We start from the raw sequence: 23,916 nt of genomic DNA on the forward strand, positions 1-23,916 counted from the left end.
CAGCTTTACCTCCAACAAGTGCTGCAGCTAAACAACATTCATTCAGAACTTCTCACTGTTCAAGAATGGATGGGTAGGCCCCTGCAGCCTACAGATTGGGGATGGAAACTGGAGGAAATTTTGACACCAGTTGAAACTGACCGCCCCATTGCTCCAGACACTCTGCTCAACATGGTCTCTTGTGGTTGCAGAGCAGATGGCTGTGGAGTGTCATGTGGCTGCAGGAAGATGGGGGTACACTGCTCCGCCCTGTGTACAAAGTGCAGTGGTCAAACATGCACGAATGCAGCACCAGTGCCATCTTTGTTAGATCATGAGGGAGAAACTGAAGAACCGGTTTCTGCCAAATCTGATGAGGATGATGACTGCATTGATTGATTGATTGATTTATGATAGATGTATTGGTATATGAATCTACCAATTAAATATGATTGTCTGGTTGACTGATGTGTTTGATTTATTGATTGTTGAAGTTGAAAGTTATAGAACAATGACCAGCTGTCTTCTTGTAAATAGGTTCATTATTTGAGGAACGCTCAGTCGCCATGATTTATTGTGCTGGATTAGCTTCTTGTTATAATGAACAATATATGTAAATAAATTGTTATAATGGATTGAAGGTAATGTTTTGGAGTTCATGATGTTTTTGGTTTTAGTGAAACTCCCAGTGCCAAAAATATGACAATCTAACCAGACATGGCAAGCGAACACATTATACTAGTGCTGTCAAGCGATTAAAATATTTAATCGCGATTAATGTCGCGACTGTCATAGTTAACTCGCGATTAATCACAATTTAATCACACATTTTTGTCACATGAAAAACCATTGTAATTCTCTTATCAGCATAAAAAAGTGAATGGGCTTGCTCACCGTTCGAACTACGGGGGTACACGGGGGATCCGAGATCCCCTGAAACAGACATGAGATCCCTTGAAAACATGATTTGGGAAATGTTAGGGGGGTCTCTAAAATATTGGCAAAATGATGTTTATTGACATAGCAATCGTGTGTAACGGGAAGCATTTGCATATCCGAAGTGAGCACGCGATGGAGAGCCGCGCTCTGAGACAAGCGCAAGCACCCCCTCCCCCCTCCCAAGGGAAAATAAGGGACCCCCCCGAAAATATCGGCATAGTTCGAACACTGGTTGTACCAATGTTTTTTTTTTATTGCAGAGCATAACACGTTTTGTCACAGCCACTGCAAAGTGGGGCTGGAGCCGCCGATGGGAAAACGAAACTTAAGCTCTTCGGGGGAGGGCAGAGGACTCTGGCTGTGCGGGGCGTGGCATCATGTCACAGAGCGTTAATCTCGCGATAAAAAAAATTATCGCTGTTAAAATTGAGTCAAGTTAACGCGTTAATAACGCGACATTTTTGACAGCAATACATTACACACAAATATACTGTTATAATAATGTGTACATTGTTATTATATAATGTTAATACACAATGTAATTAATACACACATGTTGGAATTTACTCTCCTACCCTACAAAACATATTCTCTGACCTTTTAATTGCATTAATATTTTGTTTTGGGCCTGAGATATGGGCAGATCTCCATTTGGCGGTCATTTTGGACGCCATCTTGAATTTCTCAGAGAGCACAAGGGGGATTTCCGGGGACTTTTAGTATGTTATTCCTAAAGGTATTCTGAACATATTCTGAAATTTTCAGCTTGTTACGAATTTGTTCCGGGTATAACCCTATTACTCCTGGGCTACGAGCATTCTTGGGGTTTGTGCCATTTATCTCAAAAAGCCATGCACTCATAACACTTCGGTAACATTTACATCAACACTGACTGCACAACACTATACACGTCAACCGTGCTCAGCATTCGACACGCCTTAGAAAACAACTAGCTAACAGATGCACAACTCAACACACTACACTGCACGGGCAAAGACTATGTGACACACTCACCTCAGGCTGTACTACACACTCCCACCATCATCTGCTGCAGTTCCACGAGGCTCAGAGCAAACAGTGGAGCCACAGGTCACATCTTCAGCCACACTCACTCATACACTCAATGTGTTCAACCCCATTGAAAAGGCCATGCTAACTGCATCTTACACACTCTCTCTCACACACAGTTATGCCAGCTGTCTTTCTGACCTGCTTATTATTAGCTATGTAAATGATTCTCAGGTCTGGAATAAAATGGTGCATGGATGAAGAAGAGACACTTACGCTGGGGTATATCAGAGACTTGGAGTTCTCCTCATACTGTTTGTCCAGTTTCTTGTCCTGCAAACAAGCACAAGGAAAATAAAGTTGTAAATCTCATATTGTGACTTTAGACTAAAAATGTCCTACTGTTCTATCCACCAATAGTGATTACACCAGGACGCTGCTGAAATCTCAAATGTGTTCATTCAGAAAGGGGTTGATTAATTTTCCACGACACTGAAAGTAGTTGGTTTAAGGGGAGGGGAGCGACGGACCCCAAACTCAAGTGGCCTGCACAGAACCCTGACCTCAACCTCACAGAACGCCTTTGGGGTGAACTGGAATGCCAGCTACCCACTAGGCCTCTTCTCCCTACAGTGCCTGACCTCACTAATTCTCTTATTGCGGAATGGCCACGTTCCAAAATCTAGTGGAAAGCCTTCCAAGAAGAGTGGCGAAAATAAAAGCTAAAAAGGGGACTAAATCTGGAACGGGATGTTCAAAAATTTTGGCCATATAGTGCTTCACCTGACTGTCCTGTAACAGCCCAACCTACTGTCTTACTCCTTAATATATTTAAAAAAAGTACTGAGGACACTTACCACACAGTGCACCAGGATGCTCAGAGGGATCCAGAAGAGGAGGGAAAAGACCACCACAGAGCCTACTATATTGTCAGCCAGGAACTTCCCTGAAGGGAGTAAACAGTTATATTTAGCTTCACAATGACAGACATGCTCAGCAAAGGTGGGTTTAAAAAAAAAAAAAATTATAAAAAAAAAGGTATTAGTTAATTAGCTTAATCTTATGCTGAAACTATGAGAAATCCAGCCCCTAACTGTAGTAAACATTTGAAGAAAATCTCATCTCATCTCATTATCTGTAGCCGCTTTATCCTGTCCTACAGGGTCGCAGGCAAGCTGGAGCCTATCCCAGCTGACTACGGGCGAAAGGCGGGGTACACCCTGGACAAGTCGCCAGGTCATCACAGGGCTGACACATAGACACAGACAACCATTCACACTCACATTCACACCTACGGTCAATTTAGAGTCACCAGTTAACCTAACCTGCATGTCTTTGGACTGTGGGGGAAACCGGAGCACCCGGAGGAAACCCACGCGGACACGGGGAGAACATGCAAACTCCACACAGAAAGGCCCTCGCCGGCCACGGGGCTCGAACCCGGACCTTCTTGCTGTGAGGCGACAGCGCTAACCACTACACCACCGTGCCGCCCCATTTGAAGAAAATGCAAACCCAAAATACCAAATCATTAGCACTCCTGCATGTAGTAATTTGTACAGCCTCCACTGGCCAAATGAACAGCACTGAATCTTCTCCTATAAAGCATGAGATTGAAGACTACAGCAAGGAAATCAGACAATTTCTATCCATATCCATCCATAGCTGCTTTATCCTGTTCTACAGGATTGCAGGCGAGCTGGAGCCTATCCCAGCTGACTACGGGCGAAAGGCGGGGTACACCCTGGACAAGTCGCCAGGTCATCACAGGGCTGACACATATGCCGCTTTTCCACTACAAACGCGGCTGAGCCGGGCTGAGCCGTGCCATGCTGAGTCGAGCTGAGCGGGGCTGTTGGAGTTGCATTTCGACTACAACCGCGCTGAACCGTGCTGGCTGGAAGTGGGTGGACACATTGGGTGGAGTTAGCGAAAGTGGGTGGACGTCACGTGATGTCGTTAAGCAGCGCAAACAGTGACATCAGTGAGCTTTTAAGCGGTAGTCTCACGACTCGAATAGTAAACAATAAACATGGAGGACACGAAGTCGTTAGTGTTGCTGGTCTTGGTGCTGTGGCTTGTTGTCACCGACAACGCGGACAATTACTGGCAAGAGCGTATAGATGAGGCGAGGCGCATAAGGCTTCAGAAATTCTCGTAATTCGTAATTCTTCTCCTTCCGGGTTTACAGTGTTTACAGATCCCAGCGCGCTCGCGGGGCGTGTGTGGGCATGTGAGGACACTCCTCCTCACCAATCAGTGCACAGGGGAGTGTCTGCTCACGCCCCCAACCTCACTCGGCTCGCTTTGGCTCGCTTCAGCCCCACTCCAAAACTGTGCGAGTTTTAGGGGCTAAGCAGGGCTGAAGCGAGCTGAGTCGTGCTGGTTTTTGGTAGTCGAAATGCGAGCCGTGTCGGGCTGAAGTGAGCTGAAGTGAGCTGAAAAAGGGTAGTGGAAAAGGGCCATTAGACACAGACAACCATTCACACTCACATTCACACCTACGGTCAATTTAGAGTCACCAGTTAACCTAACCTGCATGTCTTTGGACTGTGGGGGAAACTGGAGCACCCGGAGGAAACCCACACGGACACGGGGAGAACATGCAAACTCCGCACAGAAAGGCCCTCGCCGGCCACGGGGCTCGAACCCGGACCTTCTTGTTGTGAGGTAACAGTGCTAACCACCGTGCCACCCAACTTCTATCCATATTCTCCAGGATTTTAGAGCCTCAGCTCCTTTTTAGCTCACACTACAGCTTTTCAGTGGAATTTAGGTCCAGGGACTGGCATGGTGTACTCAAAAGCTTGATTCTATGATCATTCTTGTGTGGATTTGGATTCATATATTTTGAATCATTGTCCTGCTGGGAGATCCAACCACGAAACGTTTGTAGTTTGAAACGGCAGCCAGATTTTCATTTAAAAACAAGTCTTGTATCCTAAGAAGGTTCCCAGGGCCTCTAGGTATTTGACTATTCGATTTCTTTGTGGGCATCAGTCGAATTTATATAGCGCTTCTCTCATACCAAAGGTCGCTTTACAATTGGGGGGGATGACACAACTAATCAGGTCCTTTTCTGTGCAATGATCCTTTGTACACCAAATCCACCATGACTGAGCTTTTTGGCAAAGAAAGTTTGTCTCAGAACCCAGTTCCAACAGCTCCTAGTAAACTGATTATGTTTGTGTGTAGGTAGGTAGAGAGAGAGCGCGAGCTTCCTTTTGGCACACGTTACAAATAGTTTGTTGGCATCAAGGCAGTGTATAACTATAGACTGACTTGGTGAGCCAAATATTCCTCTGCAAATCTCCAACTTTGATGCCTATGGAATTTTTTTTTTGCCTCCCTCACTTTCGCCTGACAGTGCATGGGGTAAAACACACACTTGTGTCATTTTCCAGGCAGGTTCACTACAACCATGCTTCCTAATTTTTGCCCTTTAACTGGATACGAGATTTTCCAGGGTTTTTTTTTTAATATCCATGACCCATTTCATTTTTCTATTCTCCAACCATCTCCACACAGATGGATAAGGAAACATGGCATCTGTATTACCTCATATTTATACTCAAGCAAACTTTTCTGCTGAACATAGAAGTGAGAATAAGCTTCAGTTACATCTATATCAACTGTTCACGACTCTGAAGCTGACTGCAGCTTTAGTCAAGCAAACAAAAGAGCATCTCAATAATGCAATTAATCAACTATCATCACTTACCGAATGTGTTGATATCCAGCTTGTCAATAAAGTCCCACAACCTCTCGACAACATCTTGTACCTGCTTCATGCATTTACCCTAAATGAGACAAAGATTAAGCATAAACAAAAACACGTTTCGGGGGGAGGGGAAAAAAACCCACAAAAACTGAGGAAGAGCGAAATAAAAGGTGCTTACACGGCCATCACAGAAGCCCACGGTGCAGGGCTTGCCTTTACGTAGGTACAGATAATCTCCATTTTCAAATTTAAAAGGAGCACAGAGTCCATTTGGGTTCTTACAGCACACCTTACAGGAGCTGTCCGTATCTAAGAAAGCAAAAGCACCCATAATTCAGCGTAAGTACCTTGACTACTCAATCAATCAATCTTATTTTTATTAAATTTATTTTTACAAATATTGTTTGGACTATGAAGATGGATTTTGAGTGCTACGAGTTTGAAATGTTACTGGGCATCACATTTAAACAAGTCACACTTAATGTACTGATCTTTTAGTCCAGGGCTTTTCAAAGTGTGGGGCGCGCCTCCCCTGGGGGGCGCCAGAGTTTTTTGGGGGGGCGCAACGTGAGGAAAAATAAACCAGAATAAGTTACTATTGCGGACATTTAGTGAACTTCAGCTAGCCTTTGCCAGAGACAAAATGGATTGATTTTTAGTACCTAAAGCTACAGTGAGTGAGGAGACAGAGTCTGGGCCAAGTAAAAAAACAGAGCCTCCAGGATGTTGCGATTTGCAACTTCAACGCAAATTCAACCAATCCCTGCAAATTCAGGGCGGTGTTGCAATTATATCCAATCACCGCAACTTTCCCGCAAATTTGACCAATCGTTGGCGTCGTCTTGAGGTGACGTCGACAAACTACTCTCCACCTTACTTCCGTGTTAACGTTCAAGAGAAGCAGCATGCGCGCAGTGTTGCCAGATTGGGCGGTTTCAAGTGCATTTTGGCGGGTTTTGAACATATTTTGGACTGGAAAACGTCAGCAGTATCTGGCAACATTGCATGATGTGCGAGTCAGTGTTTATATAGGCTTAAATTCTGTTACTGAAAGTGTGCTATGTTGGGGGCGTCGTGGCTCGGGTGGGTGGGGCGTCGTGGCTCGGGTGGGTGGGGCGCCGTGCCGTGGATCCGGGCGACCCGGGTTCGGTTCCGGCCCGGGGTCGTTTCCCAGTCCCTCCCCGTCTCTCTCTCTCCCGCTCGTTTCCTGTCTCTGCACTGTCCTGTCCAGTGGGGGTGCAAAAGGCCCAAAAAAAATATCTTTAAAAAAAAAAAAGAAAGTGTGCTATGTTTACAGTGAAGGACTGTGTGCACTTTACATTATTATTATTTTTTTTACTTAATACAAGAAATTAATAGATGCCAACATTTTTGCCAAAATGGTATTTTATTTTCCACTGTTTAGGCAGCTTCAGCATCATACTGTGAGATTCTGTTCAAATTGTTTTTTTTTCTTCTATGAAGCCTGAGCCATTTATTTTATTAGTTTATAATTCTTGTTTAATTTAGTCTTCAGGAGAGACTGCCTGCACACAGTACTAGTATTAATAGTTTTTTTTTTCTTACATGAAAGCTGAGGCATTTATATTATATTTTAAGGTAACTTCATGTTGTGCTGTGAGGTTCTCTGCACTTTAACTTTTGAACCAACAGGTGCATTTGGATGAGTAAAGCCTATTTTTCTGCATTTTTGTAGTCCTGCTAATCTTTTATATTGGTAAAGTTGTTTATAGGACCATTTCTCAGTGTCTGTTTTTTTAATCAATAGTTTTTCAGTAATAACTTAATATTTAACATATCACTCAATTTTAATCACAAAAAGAGAAAATCGCAACAATTTCTCGCAACTTTCACTTCCTTCCGCAATGTAATCGCAACAAAAACCTAAAAAACACCACAACTGTCATTGCAATTTTTTGGAAAACCCCCCGCAATATCAGACATTTTAGCCCGCAACAATCACAAAAAAGGCCCACGGAATCCTGGGGGGACTGAAAAAAGAAGGAAGTATGACCACGATTATTTAAAGTTTGGATTTTCATGGACTGGATCTGAAGATGCTCCACTGCCACAGTGTGTTGTCTGCCAAGAGGTGCTAGCTAACGATGCTATGAGATGTTTAAAATGTGTAAAACAAGATGTTCTAAAAAGCACAGATGTTTAAAATGTGAAAAAGACATGTGTACAACAACCATTTTTTAAAAATACGAATGGAACATTAAAGGAACAGTCCACCGTACTTCCATAATGAAATATGCTCTTATCTGAATTGAGACGAGCTGCTCCGTACCTCTCCGAGCTTTGCGCGACCTCCCAGTCAGTCAGACGCGCTGTCACTCCTGTTAGCAATGTAGCTAGGCTCAGCATGGCCAATGGTATTTTTTGGGGCTGTAGTTAGATGCGACCAAACTCTTCCGCGTCTTTCCTGTTTACATAGGTTTATATGACCAGTGATATGAAACAAGTTCAGTTACACAAATTGAAACGTAGCGATTTTCTATGCTATGGAAAGCCCGCACTATAATGACAGGCGTACTAACACCTTCTGCGCGCTTCGGCAGCGCATTGATATCTGAGCTCCGTATCAATGCGCTGCCGAAGCGCGCAGAAGGTGTTAGTACGCCTGTCATTATAGTGCGCACTTTCCATAGCATAGAAAATCGCTACGTTTCAATTTGTGTAACTGAACTTTTCATGTCACTGGTCATATAAACCTATGTAAACAGGAAAGACGCGGAAGAGTTTGGTCGCATCTAACTACAGCCCCAAAAAATACCATTGGCCATACTGAGCCTAGCTACATTGCTAACAGGAGTGACAGCGCGTCTGACTGACTGGGAGGTCGCGCAAAGCTCGGAGAGGTACGGAGCAGCTCGTCTCAATTCAGATAAGAGCATATTTCATTATGGAAGTACGCTGGACTGTTCCTTTAAGTATAGCAACAACAAAAATTGTAAGGGGGGGCGCTGTTGTTTATTTGCTCTCCGAGGGGGGGCTGACTCTCCTACACTTTGAAAACCCCTGTTTTAGTCCATCCAGCTACCACTGATAGTTGCTTGATAAAACCGAGAAACTTGGTAGCAAAATAGAAGTCAATTAAAACACAAAAACATGCTGAAACATGTAGTGATGATGGATTTAAGCATGACCGTAAATAAGGAGGGGGGGGGGAAAAGGCCTTATATATGCCATATACAAAGCTGGGTTAAATCCAATTTGGGTTCCCAATTCACACCGAGAAACTGGGTGTGAATCTAAAGGAGACTTGCCCTTTCAAATGCAACTCCTGACGCTGAAAAGATGCATCAAGAAATAGAAACTCACGCTTCCCATTAGACTGATATCAGTGCAAGGAATATTCCTTTGGTTTTTAGTTGTTGCTTACCTTATGCACTTTATGGACATGATAAAACAGTCAAATGTTACCAAAAATCCCCAAACAAACAAACAAAAAACCCCCACCCATATCTTAAATTATAAATCTGAAACTTAAAATAATAATTTACGGTGGCCAAGGCTCCGGGTCGCCAAAAACCCACGAAGTCCATTTGGCATCATTTGCACACCCCAGCTCTGCAGAGACAGTAAACGAAACCCAATTCACGCAACTGAAGATCCTCTTCACAGAGGTCATGGGTCCAACACTAGATTTAAAATACACTTGAAAACCTGTCTATGGTCTACTGTGTGACACTAGACTTAATAGAAGGCTATCAACACTTCCAATCCTCCAGTGACACTGGAACCCCTTACTTAACCCTCAAATACGAACCCCACTGTGATTGGATCAGTGCGTCTGAGATAGAGTACCAGCTGAGACTAGTGTGAACTTCATCTGTACTCACCATTGCACGCACAGGAGCGAAGGTTCTGTGTGGCCTCACAGAAAGGAACACACTCGCCTCCGCGACACTGGCCTCTATCCACACACTCTGTGTCATCAGACAGATTTCCAGGAGTTGGACAGTCGCTGCTTTTGCCTACAGGAGAGAGAAAAATCCCTCAAAGTTAGTGGTGTCCATCCAAGATGAGAACTAAAGACAAAAATGCTTTTACACATCTCAGCTCATTATCTCTAGCCGCTTTATCCTTCTACAGGGTCGCAGGCAAGCTGGAGCCTATCCCAGCTGACTACGGGCGAAAGGCGGGGTACACCCTGGACAAGTCGCCAGGTCATCACAGGGCTGACACATAGACACAGACAACCATTCACACTCACATTCACACCTACGGTCAATTTAGAGTCACCAGTTAACCTAACCTGCATGTCTTTGGACTGTGGGGGAAACCGGAGCACCCGGAGGAAACCCACACGGACACGGGGAGAACATGCAAACTCCACACAGAAAGGCCCTCGCCGGCCACGGGGCTCGAACCCAGACCTTCTTGCTGTGAGGCGACAGCGCTAACCACTACACCACCGTGCCGCCCGCTTTTACACATGACCCCATTTATTTCTCCATTTGCCCGGTGACCCAGAATGAAAAATGTAAACATGATTTTATGAATGGGAGCATTGGCTCCCAATCAAATTTCGTATTGATTATAAAATACTACTATTGATCTTCAAAGCACTGAATGGTCTTGCACCACAGTACCTTAGCGAACTTCTGGTCCTTTATGACCCACCACGCCTACTTGGATCAAAAGGTGCAGGCTATCTGTTGGTACCTTGTATAAGCCTCGGTCACAACCAGCCGTACGTGCTCCTACGGCCAGTCTACGTGCAAAAAACGCAAGAAACACACAGAGGGCGCGCATGTGACGTGCTGATTTTTGGGCCGCAGAGGTTCTTTGTCATGTCAAACAAACTCTACGGGCGCTTACGTTTTTTTCAGGTTGCAAGACAAACTTACGGCCAACGTGCGTCTTTCTCCACGAACAAAAAAAACCGCAGCGATTTGGGAAACGCCAAAAACCGCATGGCCAAAAAATCGTACGTCTGGTTGTGACCTAGGCTATAGTGAAGGCTACATCAGGGGGCAGAGCCTTTTCTTACAAAGCTCCACAGTTATGAAACAGCCTTCCAAGTAGTGTTCGGGAATCAGACACAGTCTCAGTGTTTAAGTCTAGGCTGAAAACGTATCTGTTTAGTCAAGCCTTTCATTAATGGTGTTTATGAGGTAAAGGTGTAGATCTGGAGGGTCCTCAGACAGTGTGTTTTGGTAAACTGGGATGTATGGATGCTGTCCGTCCCCCACTCGCTTGCTCACGGTGTAGCGGCTGGCTGCTTTATGTCCCGGGGCTCCCTCATGCCTGGGTTACCTTCTGGCTCTCCCCTTTTAGTTATGCTGTCATAGTTTCGCCGGAGTCCCTGCTTGTGCTCAGCGCAAAATGTATACTGTACCTACTTCAGGGATGAGAGTGGGTCCTGATGAAAAAAGCAGAAAATCTGCAAAATGTCCTGAGGGCGCCGAAGTAATAAGGGGGGTCCAGGGGGACACCCCCCGTGAAATTTTTTTCAAAATGAGACCTTACACACCCTATTTCCTGCAATCTGAGCTGTAGTTAATTAAAACACCTGATGCCTATTTTCATACTTATTGAAATAAAAACACTTATATAGAACAATATGTATCAAAATCAATGTGTATTGCATTAATTCAAAAATAATATGTACATTTTATGGGGACTGGTTATTACTCATTGTCAACATCACTTGTTTTTCTAAAAAATGTCCATTAAAATCCATAGTTATTTACAGTTCCATTAATAATTCAAATTCATATATTCAATATATTTAATTAAATAAAAACATTTATATATCTTATTGAGACTGACCTTTTCCTAATGTCCACATTACTTGTATATGATTTCTTCTAGTGCTGTCAAGCGATTAAAATATTTAATCGCAATTAATGTCGCGACAGTCATAGTTAACTCGCGATTAATCGCAATTTAATCGCACATTTTTGTCACATAAAAAAACCATTGTAATTCTCTTATCAGCATAAAAAAGTGCATGGGCTTGCTTTGTACCAATGGTTTTTTTTTTTATTGCAAAGCATAACACGTCTTGACACAACCACTGCAAAGTGAAACCTAAGCCGAGCACCGGCGCGAGGCTAGCAAGAGAACCATGAGTGAAATAATCTACTGTTGAATTATACATCTTTTTTTTTTTAATCTCTGTTGTTCGTTGATAAATATTGCATTGAATCTGATCTTTACTGTTTCAGCTCACTTAACACATTTTGTACTTTTACACTTTCTGCCTGTTGATGCGTCGCGCTGTCCAATCAGAGGCGGCCAAATTTGCATATTACAGGAAGGATTTCTGGGATAGCATTGAGTTTACAGTTCAGAGGGATCTGGCTTCTTTAGACGCTGTCTTCTTAAAACTGAATGAATATTTAAAAACAGCCAAATTAGCCAGTCTTTTGAACGGCTCTTTTCAAAGAACGGATCACAAAGATGCGGATCCCATCAAAGAGCCATAAATCCCATCTCTACTAGCACGCCCTGCCCGCGCTGGTTCTTTGGGGGGGGGTGCAGAGGACTCTGGCTGTGCGGGGCATTACAGTCTAGCTGCTATCGGTTTTCTAAGCAAAGTCGCTGTTCCAAGTTCCTGGCAGTTTCAAAAGCTTATGAAAAACCTACATCATGTCACAGAGCGTTAATCTCACAATAAAAAAATTATCGCCGTTAAAATTGAGTCAAGTTAACGCGTTAATAATGCGACATTTTTGACAGCACTAATTTCTTCACAATGTCTATTTAAACTTTAAAGTTATACAGCTATCAACACTGTCAGCTATAATTAAAATTATCATATATTCAATGTATTGAATCAAACAAATGCATATATTTTATGGGGACTGTCTTTATCTTATTGTCCACATCACTTGTATGTTTTCTTCAAAAGGAACAGCACATATCTATTCACACTTTTTACAGTTAAAAGTTATTTACAGTTCCCAGTTATTTTTGAAACAAATTGTCATTAGATCATTTAGAACTCTTCTTCAGCTTCTTGGCCAAAGCCAAAAGCTCATCAGTCCTCTCTTTTCCTTTTTCCTTCATTAGCCAGCGCCTCCTGTGTTTTTACATGCTCTAACCAAGCTCTCTTCTGCTCTCTCACACACTCCTCTCTTGCTTTGCTAAACTTTTTTTTTTAATATATACACCAGCATCAATTTCACGCACCTTCGCTTCATCTCGCTTGTCAATAGTATTCGTCATCTTGAGAAAACACGCCGATTAGAGGAGCGTATTTTTGATATGCAGCTCACGAACGTGTAAGTTTTGATAAAAGAAAACGGATGTGGGCATCTTTGTAAAAACTGTTCTGATTGGCCATTATGGTCTCGACAGCGATGTTTTGACCAATAACAATGTAGATAACACGAATTTTACATCACATTCAACGAGATTAAACAAGACTAAAGATGGCAACTTAGAAATAATGTGTAAACATCGTTGGAGTTAAGTTTGAATAACATGAAGGAACATGCCCCAACCCCCCGAAATTAATTTAAAAAATTTCTCAACAGATTTGGCATAATATAAAAAGGTTGTTTTTTTTTACTCAGAAAAAGTGGAAATCTGCCGAAAAGCGGAAAACTCTCATCCCTGCTACTTATTCAGGTGACACTGGGCATACCTAACAACCTGTGTTTTCTCTCTCTTCTCCCCCCCCCCCCCCAATCTGTCCCTCTGAGTTACATGTCAATCCTGGGATTGAGATGCTGACCTCTTCTGCTCCTCGGACCTGCCTGATCCATCCTGATGCCCTATGCCTGGTTGGAGTGTCATCACATCGCTCCTGTGGAGGACGGCCCCATACGGACAGCTGAAAGTCACACTTGGAAGACGCTCTGGACTCTTACAGTAATGCTTTTGTGGCTGAGGACTACAGTTGGCTTGCTAACTTTGGGACTGCGGTTGTCATGAACAGTTTTGCACTCAAGTTTCCATTTATGAAGAGCTAGAACATCAACGAAACTGACTTCATGTTAAAACTGTTAATGTTATAATCATGTTGTCTGTTGTCCAGGTGAGGATTGGTTCCCTTTTGGGTCTGGTTCATACATTCATTCATCCCTCTTTCAATTAAGTTTCTGAATGATCAGAGGTGAATGTATAGTTAGTTTTTTCTTTTTTTATCAGACACCTAGTTTTTAGGTTTGTTTACCTGACATATTTCGACGTACGACTGTCGTCTTCCTCAGAATGTCACCGGATGTTGTTGGTGATGCATCTTTTATCAGCTGATGTTTCCGAAGGCGTGGCCTTCCTGTCTGGTTTGACAGGTTGGTCACGCCTTCTACTGTCTGTTCGTCCCCTGCAAGATGGCACTCCAGGTATGGGAGAGCATGTATGCTCCCTCATCCCGGTTGATGGTCCTCGGGCTTCGCTTACGGATCTCCATGGCCTCCCTGATCCAGCACTGATGTTTATTATCTTCTGTGCCATGGAGATCCGTAAGCGAAGCCCGAGGACCATCAACCGGGATGAGGGAGCATACATGCTCTCCCATACAGTACCTGGAGTGCCATCTTGCAGGGGACGAACAGACAGTAGAAGGCGTGACCGACCTGTCAAACCAGACAGGAAGGCCACGCCTTCGGAAACATCAGCTGATAAAAGATGCATCACCAACAACATCCGGTGACACTCTGAGGAAGACGACAGTCGTACGTCGAAACATGTCAGGTAAACAAACCTAAAAACTAGGTGTCTGATAAAAAAAGAAAAAACTAACTATATTTAATATATGACATAATGAACGTAATCGAAAGAGGTGAATGTATGTGGGCTAATAAATGGATGGTGTAGGTATGCATAGATGGAAGACTAGAACGTGTTATCTTTCTTTGGCTATTTTGCACAGGTTATTTAGAACTATGGTTCTTTTGTACATGTATGGAAATGTATGAATGTAATTTATATATATATATGACTGTAGGAATGGTATTAATTTTTGTGAGATATCTAGGAATGTATAGATGTTATTGATTGGATGTATGGATATTACTTGAGTGGATGTTAGGTAGGTACGTTTGTATGTATGTATGTATGAATGGTACTTGTTTGAATTGTTTGTATGTATCAATGTTAGGATTTTTAATTTGCACAGTTCACCTGGAGCAAAAATGCCGGATTGCACATATGTTCTTTAAGTTAATTAGATGTGTGTTTGTGTCCCTTTCTTGATGCAGCAATGTTCCCTGACTCTAAGCTAAATTTCTCCCTAGGGAGACCAATAAAGTTACTTTACTTTTTTACTTTACTTTTTCCTCTCGACGTTTCTTCCTCGTGTCGTCTGGGGGAGTGTTTCCTTGCCACCGTCGCCACGGGCTTGCTCATTGGGAATAGATTAGGGATAAAATTGGCTCATGTCTTGGGTCATTCAGATTCTGTAAGGCTGCTTTGGGACAATGTCTATTGTTAAAAGCGCTATACAAACAAACTTGACTTGATTTTGGGAGCCAACTGACATGTAAATAGAATGCCTGCCAGGCTCAGTGAAGATAGGTGTATAGCAGTGGGAGAGTTACTGTATTTCAATGTAAACAAAATGTGTGAATCCTGATGATGCCACACCCACTCATAGCTGGGACCCAAGGGAACAAAATTAGCCGTGTTCTCTGGGTGCCAGCGAGCTACTGTATGCAGAACAGGGCAGACAGCATTTTCTACTGAGTGTGTTATGCTGCTGTGTCACACAGCATGAGCAGCAGTTAGCAAGCTACATGTTTTCGAACTTCACGTGTCTCAGAGGAAGACCGTGTTAACCTTCACCCTCCCCCGTTTTATGATAGGGGAGACCTGGGTGGTGGGTGCAAACTGACAGGTGACCGAAACTGGGGGAGAACAAAAAAAAACCTAGAAACGTGTTGCTCCTCGTTACTGTTCCAAGTGATGCAACAGGAGCAAAAATGCACCCTTGTGTAAGGTTGTACATTATATAAAGATGTGGGTTTGTGTTTTATATTGTGTTTTGCCTGCGTACCTTATAGCTCTGGATAATAAGGAGATTCTGATTCACCTGTGCATGATGAGCTAGCTTTACACGTGGCGTTGATGGACTCCTGACAGATCTTATTAGCTTCTTGGTACATGCACTTGTAGCAGCATGGACTGTTCCTGTCACTAACGTACAGAAAGAAAAACAGAGTTTTAAAAAAAGGGGGTGAGAAATGACCCCAAATGAAAAAACACTGGGTTGGGGGGGGGGGGGGGGGGGGGGGGGGGGGGGGGGGGGGCACCCCCCAAGAGGATAGATCAAGGAGAAGTGAAAGTTGTTGCATAAACAGGCGAATCATAATATCTATGCATATTGATAATTTTATAGGAAATTAACAGGTCAGATGCATCTCTCATCAAAAGGCTGGACAATACAACATTGATACGCTAAACTGTCACAATATGCTTTCCTGTAAAACATTTTTTAAATCAAATCAGTTTAGATTTATTTTTGTAGAAGTTACATAAATCATCAAACAGGACTCTTAATGCAACACGACTGTATTGCTGGCAGTTTGTCAGCAAAACTACACATCTCGATACCATGCATCAGAATCTTTTTTTTTTTTTTCTTGCACCACCCACCCCTACCCTCACAATCATCAAATACAATCCAGGTTTCTTCAAAGTCCCCCAATTTTACCAGATTGATCTGTAACTGTCAAATTAATCTGCTTTTCCTCACAACACACCTGCACTGCTTGCCCTTCTTCAGCTTGCAGTCGGCTGTACAGCAGGGGTCATCGTTGCGATGGAGGAGACCGGAGTCGCACTCCTCTCCTTCTTCCACGCGAGAGTTGCCACACAAGTTGCTGGTGCGTACCTTGAAGCACTGTGGAGCCTTGACCCTCAGAGTCCGGCTCACTGAGGCTTTACTGCAGTTGGAGAACCGCTGGAATAAACCGAGATGCGAGGACACGGTGCACAAAATTACGGTATGCCAGAAACCTCATTTATAAACCAACAAATAAATGCCACTAAACCTTTGGGAATGTTTTGTTAATATAGTTACAGGCAGGTGAAGGGATGGCGATTGTGTAAATGTTACTTTTTTTTTTTTAAACCGCATCTTAATTGTCAGTAATGCTAGCAAAGTATTTACTCTTAACTGTTTTACATTAATGGTAATCGATGTGATAAACTGAGTGAAATAGCCATCGAGGACACTGTAGATTGTACCTTGTTGTTTGGATGGTCTCCACTCACAGCGATGGGGTACATCACAAACTTGCCTCCTTGCTCGTCACTTGGGGCACAGTAGGCAATGTTGTCTGGGTCGTGCTCTGCTCCGAAGTTGTGTCCAAGCTCGTGAGTGGTCACCAGATCTGCTTCCTGCATGTTAATAATTAATACAAAAAAAAAGTGAATATATGAATGAACAAAAAAAAAAAAAAAACTAACTCGCATGTGGTCAGATGTTAAGCCTTTACACACAAACCTTGGTAAGAATGGTCTTGCCATAATTCTTAGTGCTGGTTAAGCCTGTGTTCAGGTAGCTGGCTTTCTTCACTGAAGGAGCTGGATAGTAAGCTGTAACAAGGACAAAGGACAACTTCAGCCGTAAACCTCTGCCTGTGTTTGAGAAGGTGTATTTTAGCTTGTGAATCTGAAACACAGCCATACGTTTTGAGCAGAGTCCTCCCAAGGCCTGGTCTCTGGAGGAAGCTACATATGCAAGACCAAGAGTGCCTTCATCAAAGTCCTGATAGGTAAAGAGGTGAGCCAGGCACACAGCTGAGGCGTTGTCTGCTATGTCCAAACTGAATTGCTGAGAACACAGTCAGGAGGAAAAAATATAAATCAAAAATAAATAAATAAAACAAGACAGTCATCTATATCCCCCGCCCTATATACCAAGATATTATTGGTCACATTTTTGTTTTTAAGTTCTGCTGCAGGAAACCAACCCTACCTCTTTACACCGACCTCAGCAGCCCATGGCATAAACCCACCGGACCTTTGGTCCAGGTGGGCTAAAAATTAATTTCTCACAGTTCTTAGTATCAAAAGGCACATGTACATTACTTAAATCAACACATATACCAACTTTCAAGACCATACCACTCAGTTTTCAAGTTCTGCTCCGGAAACAAAACCTAACCTGAGAGACCAAGTCTGAAATTGTTTCCATGGAAACATGAAAAATTAAAATTTCTCAAATTTCTTAGTATGAAAAGGCACATCTACTAGCCTAGTAAACTAGACCCAGCCGCCTAGCGGCCAAAAATATTTTTGCCTAGCGAGTGGGTCTAGCCTCGCACCATATAAACAAAAACACCCCGGGCATCAAATCGTGCCCGCCAATCACAACGCAAGGTTTTTGTTTGGATTCTTTGGGCGGGCTTTTGCAGGAGTGACGACAAAGCTGCGCGACGCTGGAGAAAGTACAACAGGAAAAATGGCTACGGTTAGTGAACAGCGCGCGTTTGACTCCGCTTTGGAATCAGTTTTAGAAGAATTAGACTTGGAGTTTTCATTGAAACATGAGCAGGAAGAGGCTCTCCGCTCATTCCTTTTCAAGGACGTTTTCGCTGTTTTGCCGACCGGCTATGGCAAAAGTCTGATCTACCAGCTGGCTCCGCTCGTAGCCAAAAGGATGGGGCTAGTTTGTGCAGTACGAAGAATTAATAAACAGCTTTGAAACATTACTTTTTGATTGTTTATTATTTTCCCGTTATTTTAAATTTAAGGGAAATTATTTCACCAAACACCACTAAATAAAAACTCTCAAAAACAGTTTAAGCAAACCCTTGAAAAAAAATGAGTGCATGTTAAGTATGTGGTACAGACTCCAAACTTATGGTCATTATCTCCAAACTTCTTAATATCTAGAACCTGTTTATTAATTAATACGCATTTTGAAAAATTATTTATTTCAAGGTCTCCCCCACTGCTTTCTGTCGCTCTGACTACGTCACTGTTGCGCCGATTGGTCAGAGCGTTGGCCTATACGCACAGAGACAGTTTGAAAGACAGCGGTTTGTTCCTCCTACACCCTTCAGAAATGTCTACAGATCGAGGCCAGACTAAATATTCACATTTAGTCTGGCTTGCCAGGCTACACATCTACATCACCTTGTTAACATGTATACCAAGTTTCAAATCTGTATCGTGAATAGTTTTGGATTTATGCTCTGGAAACTCAAAAATCTAAAATAGCAAAAAGGCACCAGTTCACATGTTGCTTGATACGTATACAAAGTTTCATGAAGATATCTTCAGTAGTTTAAAAGATATGGCCCAGAAACAAACATGTGACCGGATGGATGGACAGCCGGATGGAACCCGTTTCTAAAAGGCACATCTACATCGCCTTGTTAACATGTATACCAAGTTTCAAATCTGTATCGTGAATAGTTTTGGATTTATGCTCTGGAAACTCAAAAATCTAAAATAGCAAAAAGGCACCAGTTCACATGTTGCTTGATACGTATACAAAGTTTCATGAAGATATCTTCAGTAGTTTAAAAGATATGGCCCAGAAACAAACATGTGACCGGATGGATGGACAGCCGGATGGAACCCGTTTCTAAAAGGCACATCTACATCGCCTTGTTAACATGTATACCAAGTTTCAAATCTGTATCATGAATAGGTTTTGGATATATGCTCCGGAAACAAACATTGCTCTTAGAAATGAAGTCAAAATCTATTTTTTTCTTGTAAAAATTTGAAAAACACTTTTTTTTTTTTCCTTCTCAAAAATCCAAAATAGCAAAAGGCACCAGTTCACATGTTGCTTGATTTGTATACAAAAAGTTTCATGAAGATATCTTCAGTAGTTTTAAAAGATATGGCCCAGAAACGAAAACGTGACCGGACGGATGGATGGAACCGGTTTCTGTATCCCAAGCCAAACTTCGTTTGAGCAGGGGATAATCTCATTCTCATCTCATTATCTCTAGCCGCTTTATCCTGTTCTACAGGGTCGCAGGCAAGCTGGAGCCTATCCCAGCTGACTACGGGCGAAAGGCGGGGTACACCCTGGACAAGTCGCCAGGTCATCACAGGGCTGACACATAGACACAGACAACCATTCACACTCACATTCACACCTACGCTCAATTTAAAGCAGTGTTTCTCAAACTTTTTCAGACCAAGGACCACTATGTTCCAAAAAAAAAAAAAAAACTTCAGGGACCACCTGTCAAACCCCCCCCCCAACTTTAAATCCCAACTTTAGATATTCATTGTGGTATTATTTTCTTTTCACCTTTGCCGTTGGTTTAGTCTGCCGAGCTTGTTTTTCTTGTTCTTCCTGTGTTGGGGACTCAGTGCTAACTGAATCTTCTTTTCTTTGCATTTTCTCCTTATTGATGCTTGTGTCGGTAGTGTCAGGTTTCTTCCTCTTAACTGAACCTGTCAGCCACTTCTCCATCCTTGTTGTTTCACTTTCAGTAAATTAAAAAAATCGCCACGAACACGAACTAGTTAGGATTTGCCTATTATATGTTCAGAATTTTCGTTTGCTTGTTTTCAGGTCTGCCTGCGAGGCAGAGATTTGTGAGGTGACTGTTGCCGAGAGACGTGCACACTACAAGTTTAATGTGGTGCAAATTCAGATGCAGAACGCTTTTTAAATAATAATAATAATAATAATAATAATAATAATAACGATGAAATTACAGGCCCGTTTGATTGCCGTTAAAAACAAGATTGGATAAATGTAACTTTCTAATAACGTTACAAAGCATACGCTAGCTTATCTTGAAAACGCTGACTACATTTGTAGATCACCTCGCGGACCACTTGAGGTCTCTCGCAGGCCACCAGTGGTCCGCGGACCACACTTTGCGAAACACTGATTTAGAGTCACCAGTTAACCTAACCTGCATGTCTTTGGACTGTGGGGGAAACCGGAGCACCCGGAGGAAACCCACGCGGACACGGGGAGAACATGCAAACTCCACACAGAAAGGCCCTCGCCGGCCACGGGGCTTGAACGCAGACCTTCTTGCTGTGAGGCAACAGTGCTAACCACTACACCACCGTGCCGCCCACAGGGGATAATAAATAAATAAATAAATAAAGTTTCTAGATGTGGCCAACACGTGTTATCCACTACTGCAGATAGGCCAATTATTTTTGGTTTTACATCAGCACAGCTGAAAATGTATTCATTCAAACTTTTATAAAATGTTTTATCCTGGTAAGGATCTTGGTGGATCCAGAGCTTATCCATAGAACACCGTTCATGTCGTAGTAACACCCTGGAAAGTACATTAGTCCATTCTCTCTCTCACACACACAAAAAAAAAGAAAAGAAAAAGCTTCTATCTTTATTGGAACACCCATTGACAATGCATTTCCCCTAGCCACTTACCCTCACCTTAACCATCACAACTAAATGCCTAACCCCAACTTAAAGGGGTACCAAATATAATATATACAGTTGCTGATGTGACAAAGTAACGTATTCTTAAGTATTCTATCAAATTTATATACTAGAAAACAACGAAATATCTTGGTAATTGTAAATATAATAGTCGGTACGCTAAACGGCACAAGAGTCGCCATTTTTAAAAGACCGTGACGTCAGCGCTACCCACTGCACTAGGAGATAAGCGTGTAATCATGGCGTCGGGCGCATCAAGTGAAAGCGACAGCTCTGTCAAATCATACGAAGAGATCCCGCAAAAGACACGTCTGGAGGATCGTTATGCTTTCCATCGGTCCTGTTATTGCACCCGAAAGCAACACACTGTGGCACTGTGTAGCCGATCACTTACAATTCATCCTACTTTCCGATTCACACGTGCTATTCCCAACCTCAATGAGCCAACACAACTGGGCACGTACATACGTCATGAGTGTTACGCAGAGAAAATGAACGTGCATTCTGATTGGATAAAATTAATATCATGGCGGGCTGTTCAAACTGCGGAAATAGTTTGCTCGAGCTACTTTCAAAACACTATAACTTTCCAACCTTAGAACAAAAAACTTTTGTAAGTCTTGAATAAGGTTCGTTAATGTGTGTTTTATTGTTATATTTACTCTATATATTGCCCTCTGTTCCCCTTTAAACCCTAAAACTAAGTCTTAACCTTCAAAGAGCCCTCTGAAAAAGTGAAGATCAGCCAAATGGCCCTTTTCCACTACCCTTTTTCAGCTCACTTCAGCTCGCTTCAGCCCGACACGGCTCGCGTTTTGACTACCAAAAAACAGCACGACTCAGCTCGCTTCAGCCCTGCTTAGCCCCTAAAACTCGCACCGTTTTGGAGTGGGGCTGAAGCGAGCCAAACCGTGCCGAGTGAGGCTGGGGGCGTGAGCAGACACTCCCCTGTGCACTGATTGGTGAGGAGGAGTGTCCTCACACGCCCACACACGCCCCGCGAGCACGCTGGGATCTGTAAGCACCGTAAACCCGGAAGAAGGAGAATTACGAGAATTTCTGAAGCCTTATGCGCCTCGCCTCATCTATACGCTCTTGCCAGTATCTGTTGGCGTTGTCGGTGACAACAAGCCACAGCACCAAGACCAGCAACACTAACGACTCCATGTCCTCCATGTTTATTGTTTACTCTCCGGGTCGTGAGACTACCGCTTAAAAGATCACTGATGTCACTGTTTGCGCCGCTTAACGACATCACGTAACGTCCACCCACTTTCGCTAACTCCACCCAATGTGTCCACCCACTTCCAGCCAGTACGGTTCAGCGCGGTTGTAGTCGAAATGCAACTCCAATAGCCCGCTCAGCTCGACTCAGCCCAACTCAGCATGGCACGGCTCAGCCCAACTCAGCCGCGTTTGTAGTGGAAAAGCGGCAAAAGTGTGCTCACTTTCCAAAAATATCCTAATTCTGCTGGTAAAAGATATATTCCGGTCCTCAACATGTAGCAAGTGCAAGTACACACACCGCCTAACCGTCATCAGAAGGATTCTGCAACATGCCCAGAGGATTTCTCTCCTTCACATAACTCTTGATTATGATGCTGAGATTTGAGAACATGCTGATGGGTGAAATTCGGGACTCTAAATTGCACTGAGGTTGTGCGTGTGTGCACGCAAGCAAATAAGACATGGAGAGAAATGCGACCGGGTCCAAAAGCTTTTCATTTCGTTTACCACGACCCTGCCAACCCCATTTCTTTCACACTGCTATTCTTGTGTCAAAATGATCAAAAGTGTAATTGCAATAATGTACAGAATTCTATCAGATCATAATATGGACAAAAGAGAAATGGGCACGCGAGACGAGCATGATGTAAAGAATGTTTCGCCATATTTATACATTCAACAAACCTTCAGTGGCTCTTCACAATAACACTAGGATGGGAAACGGACCATACTTACAACAAACAAAAACCCACATAAAATTTTCAGCTTTAGAAGTTTAAGAATGAGCACTCACTTCTAGAAGCTTCTTAACATCCCACACTTGGTCGTCTTTTGGTCGTGGGCTGCCTTTCATATTGTAGTGAAGCTGCCCTGGAGAGACTTCAGTGGGAACCTTGTTTATGATGATCTGTTACATGGAACATGATTAAAGCCAAATCATGAGTTATTACACAGCACCGCAGGCACAACTGAAGATCACCGATATAGCCGAAAGAGTCATGCAGAAAACAGTCACTACACACAATGTTCATGATTGTGTCCCGAAGAGGACATCGTGTTTTTCTGAGCAATCGTCATATGAGGAGTGACTCAGCGGGAATGCCATTTCACCATTCATGAGAAACGGACAATAAGCCGGTTAGAGCAAGAAGGGAAAGAGCTTTAAGGTTCACAAACTGAGTCTTAACCAAGTCCATGAACATTACAGATTGGAGACCGTTAATTTTATCCGGTACAAGCGGTTTCTCTTGAACCGTGTAGTACGTACGGACCTGATGAATCTGTACACCATAGCCTTTAAACTCATCGTCCCATGAAGTGTTCCTGTAGATGTCATCCACTCGGTCAATCAGCTCAATCTGGAAGAAACCAAAACGCACAAATTCGGTACTAGATATGCACCATGAACATTTTTAGGCAAAGTATGATATTCCTACAGTATACATGTAGCAGGCTGTGAAACATCTTGACGTGGTGAAATTTTCAGTTTCGGTATATCGTTTTGACAATTACAGGCTTTCCAGAACTGGAATATGTGCCTGTTTTGTACATATGATATAATTATACCGGCGGCACGGTGGTGTAGTGGTTAGCGCTGTCGCCTCACAGCAAGAAGGTCCGGGTTCGAGTCCCGTGGCCGGCGAGGGCCTTTCTGTGTGGAGTTTGCATGTTCTCCCCGTGTCCGCGTGGGTTTCCTCCGGGTGCTCCGGTTTCCCCCACAGTCCAAAGACATGCAGGT

General features: G+C 43.1%; 1 protein-coding gene across 2 annotated transcripts in view; it reads right to left on the bottom strand.

Moving 5' to 3' along the window:
* adam17a (ADAM metallopeptidase domain 17a) overlaps positions 1–23,916 on the bottom strand; it is a 57,837-nt gene that overhangs the window by 3,089 nt on the left and 30,832 nt on the right. For both annotated transcript variants that reach the window (XM_060934110.1, XM_060934109.1), the window contains exons 7-18: positions 23,450–23,536; positions 22,972–23,085; positions 17,240–17,384; positions 17,055–17,146; positions 16,796–16,948; positions 16,309–16,508; positions 15,639–15,742; positions 9,493–9,627; positions 5,826–5,956; positions 5,648–5,726; positions 2,784–2,872; positions 2,203–2,259 (exon numbers count right to left, since the gene is read on the bottom strand). In XM_060934110.1, the coding sequence (XP_060790093.1) occupies positions 2,203–2,259; positions 2,784–2,872; positions 5,648–5,726; positions 5,826–5,956; positions 9,493–9,627; positions 15,639–15,742; positions 16,309–16,508; positions 16,796–16,948; positions 17,055–17,146; positions 17,240–17,384; positions 22,972–23,085; positions 23,450–23,536 (1,386 nt within the window). The remainder of the gene's footprint in view (positions 1–2,202; positions 2,260–2,783; positions 2,873–5,647; positions 5,727–5,825; positions 5,957–9,492; positions 9,628–15,638; positions 15,743–16,308; positions 16,509–16,795; positions 16,949–17,054; positions 17,147–17,239; positions 17,385–22,971; positions 23,086–23,449; positions 23,537–23,916) is intronic.

This window comes from Neoarius graeffei, chromosome 11 (genome assembly GCF_027579695.1).
Source record: "Neoarius graeffei isolate fNeoGra1 chromosome 11, fNeoGra1.pri, whole genome shotgun sequence".
Classification (NCBI taxonomy): Eukaryota; Metazoa; Chordata; class Actinopteri; order Siluriformes; family Ariidae; genus Neoarius; species Neoarius graeffei.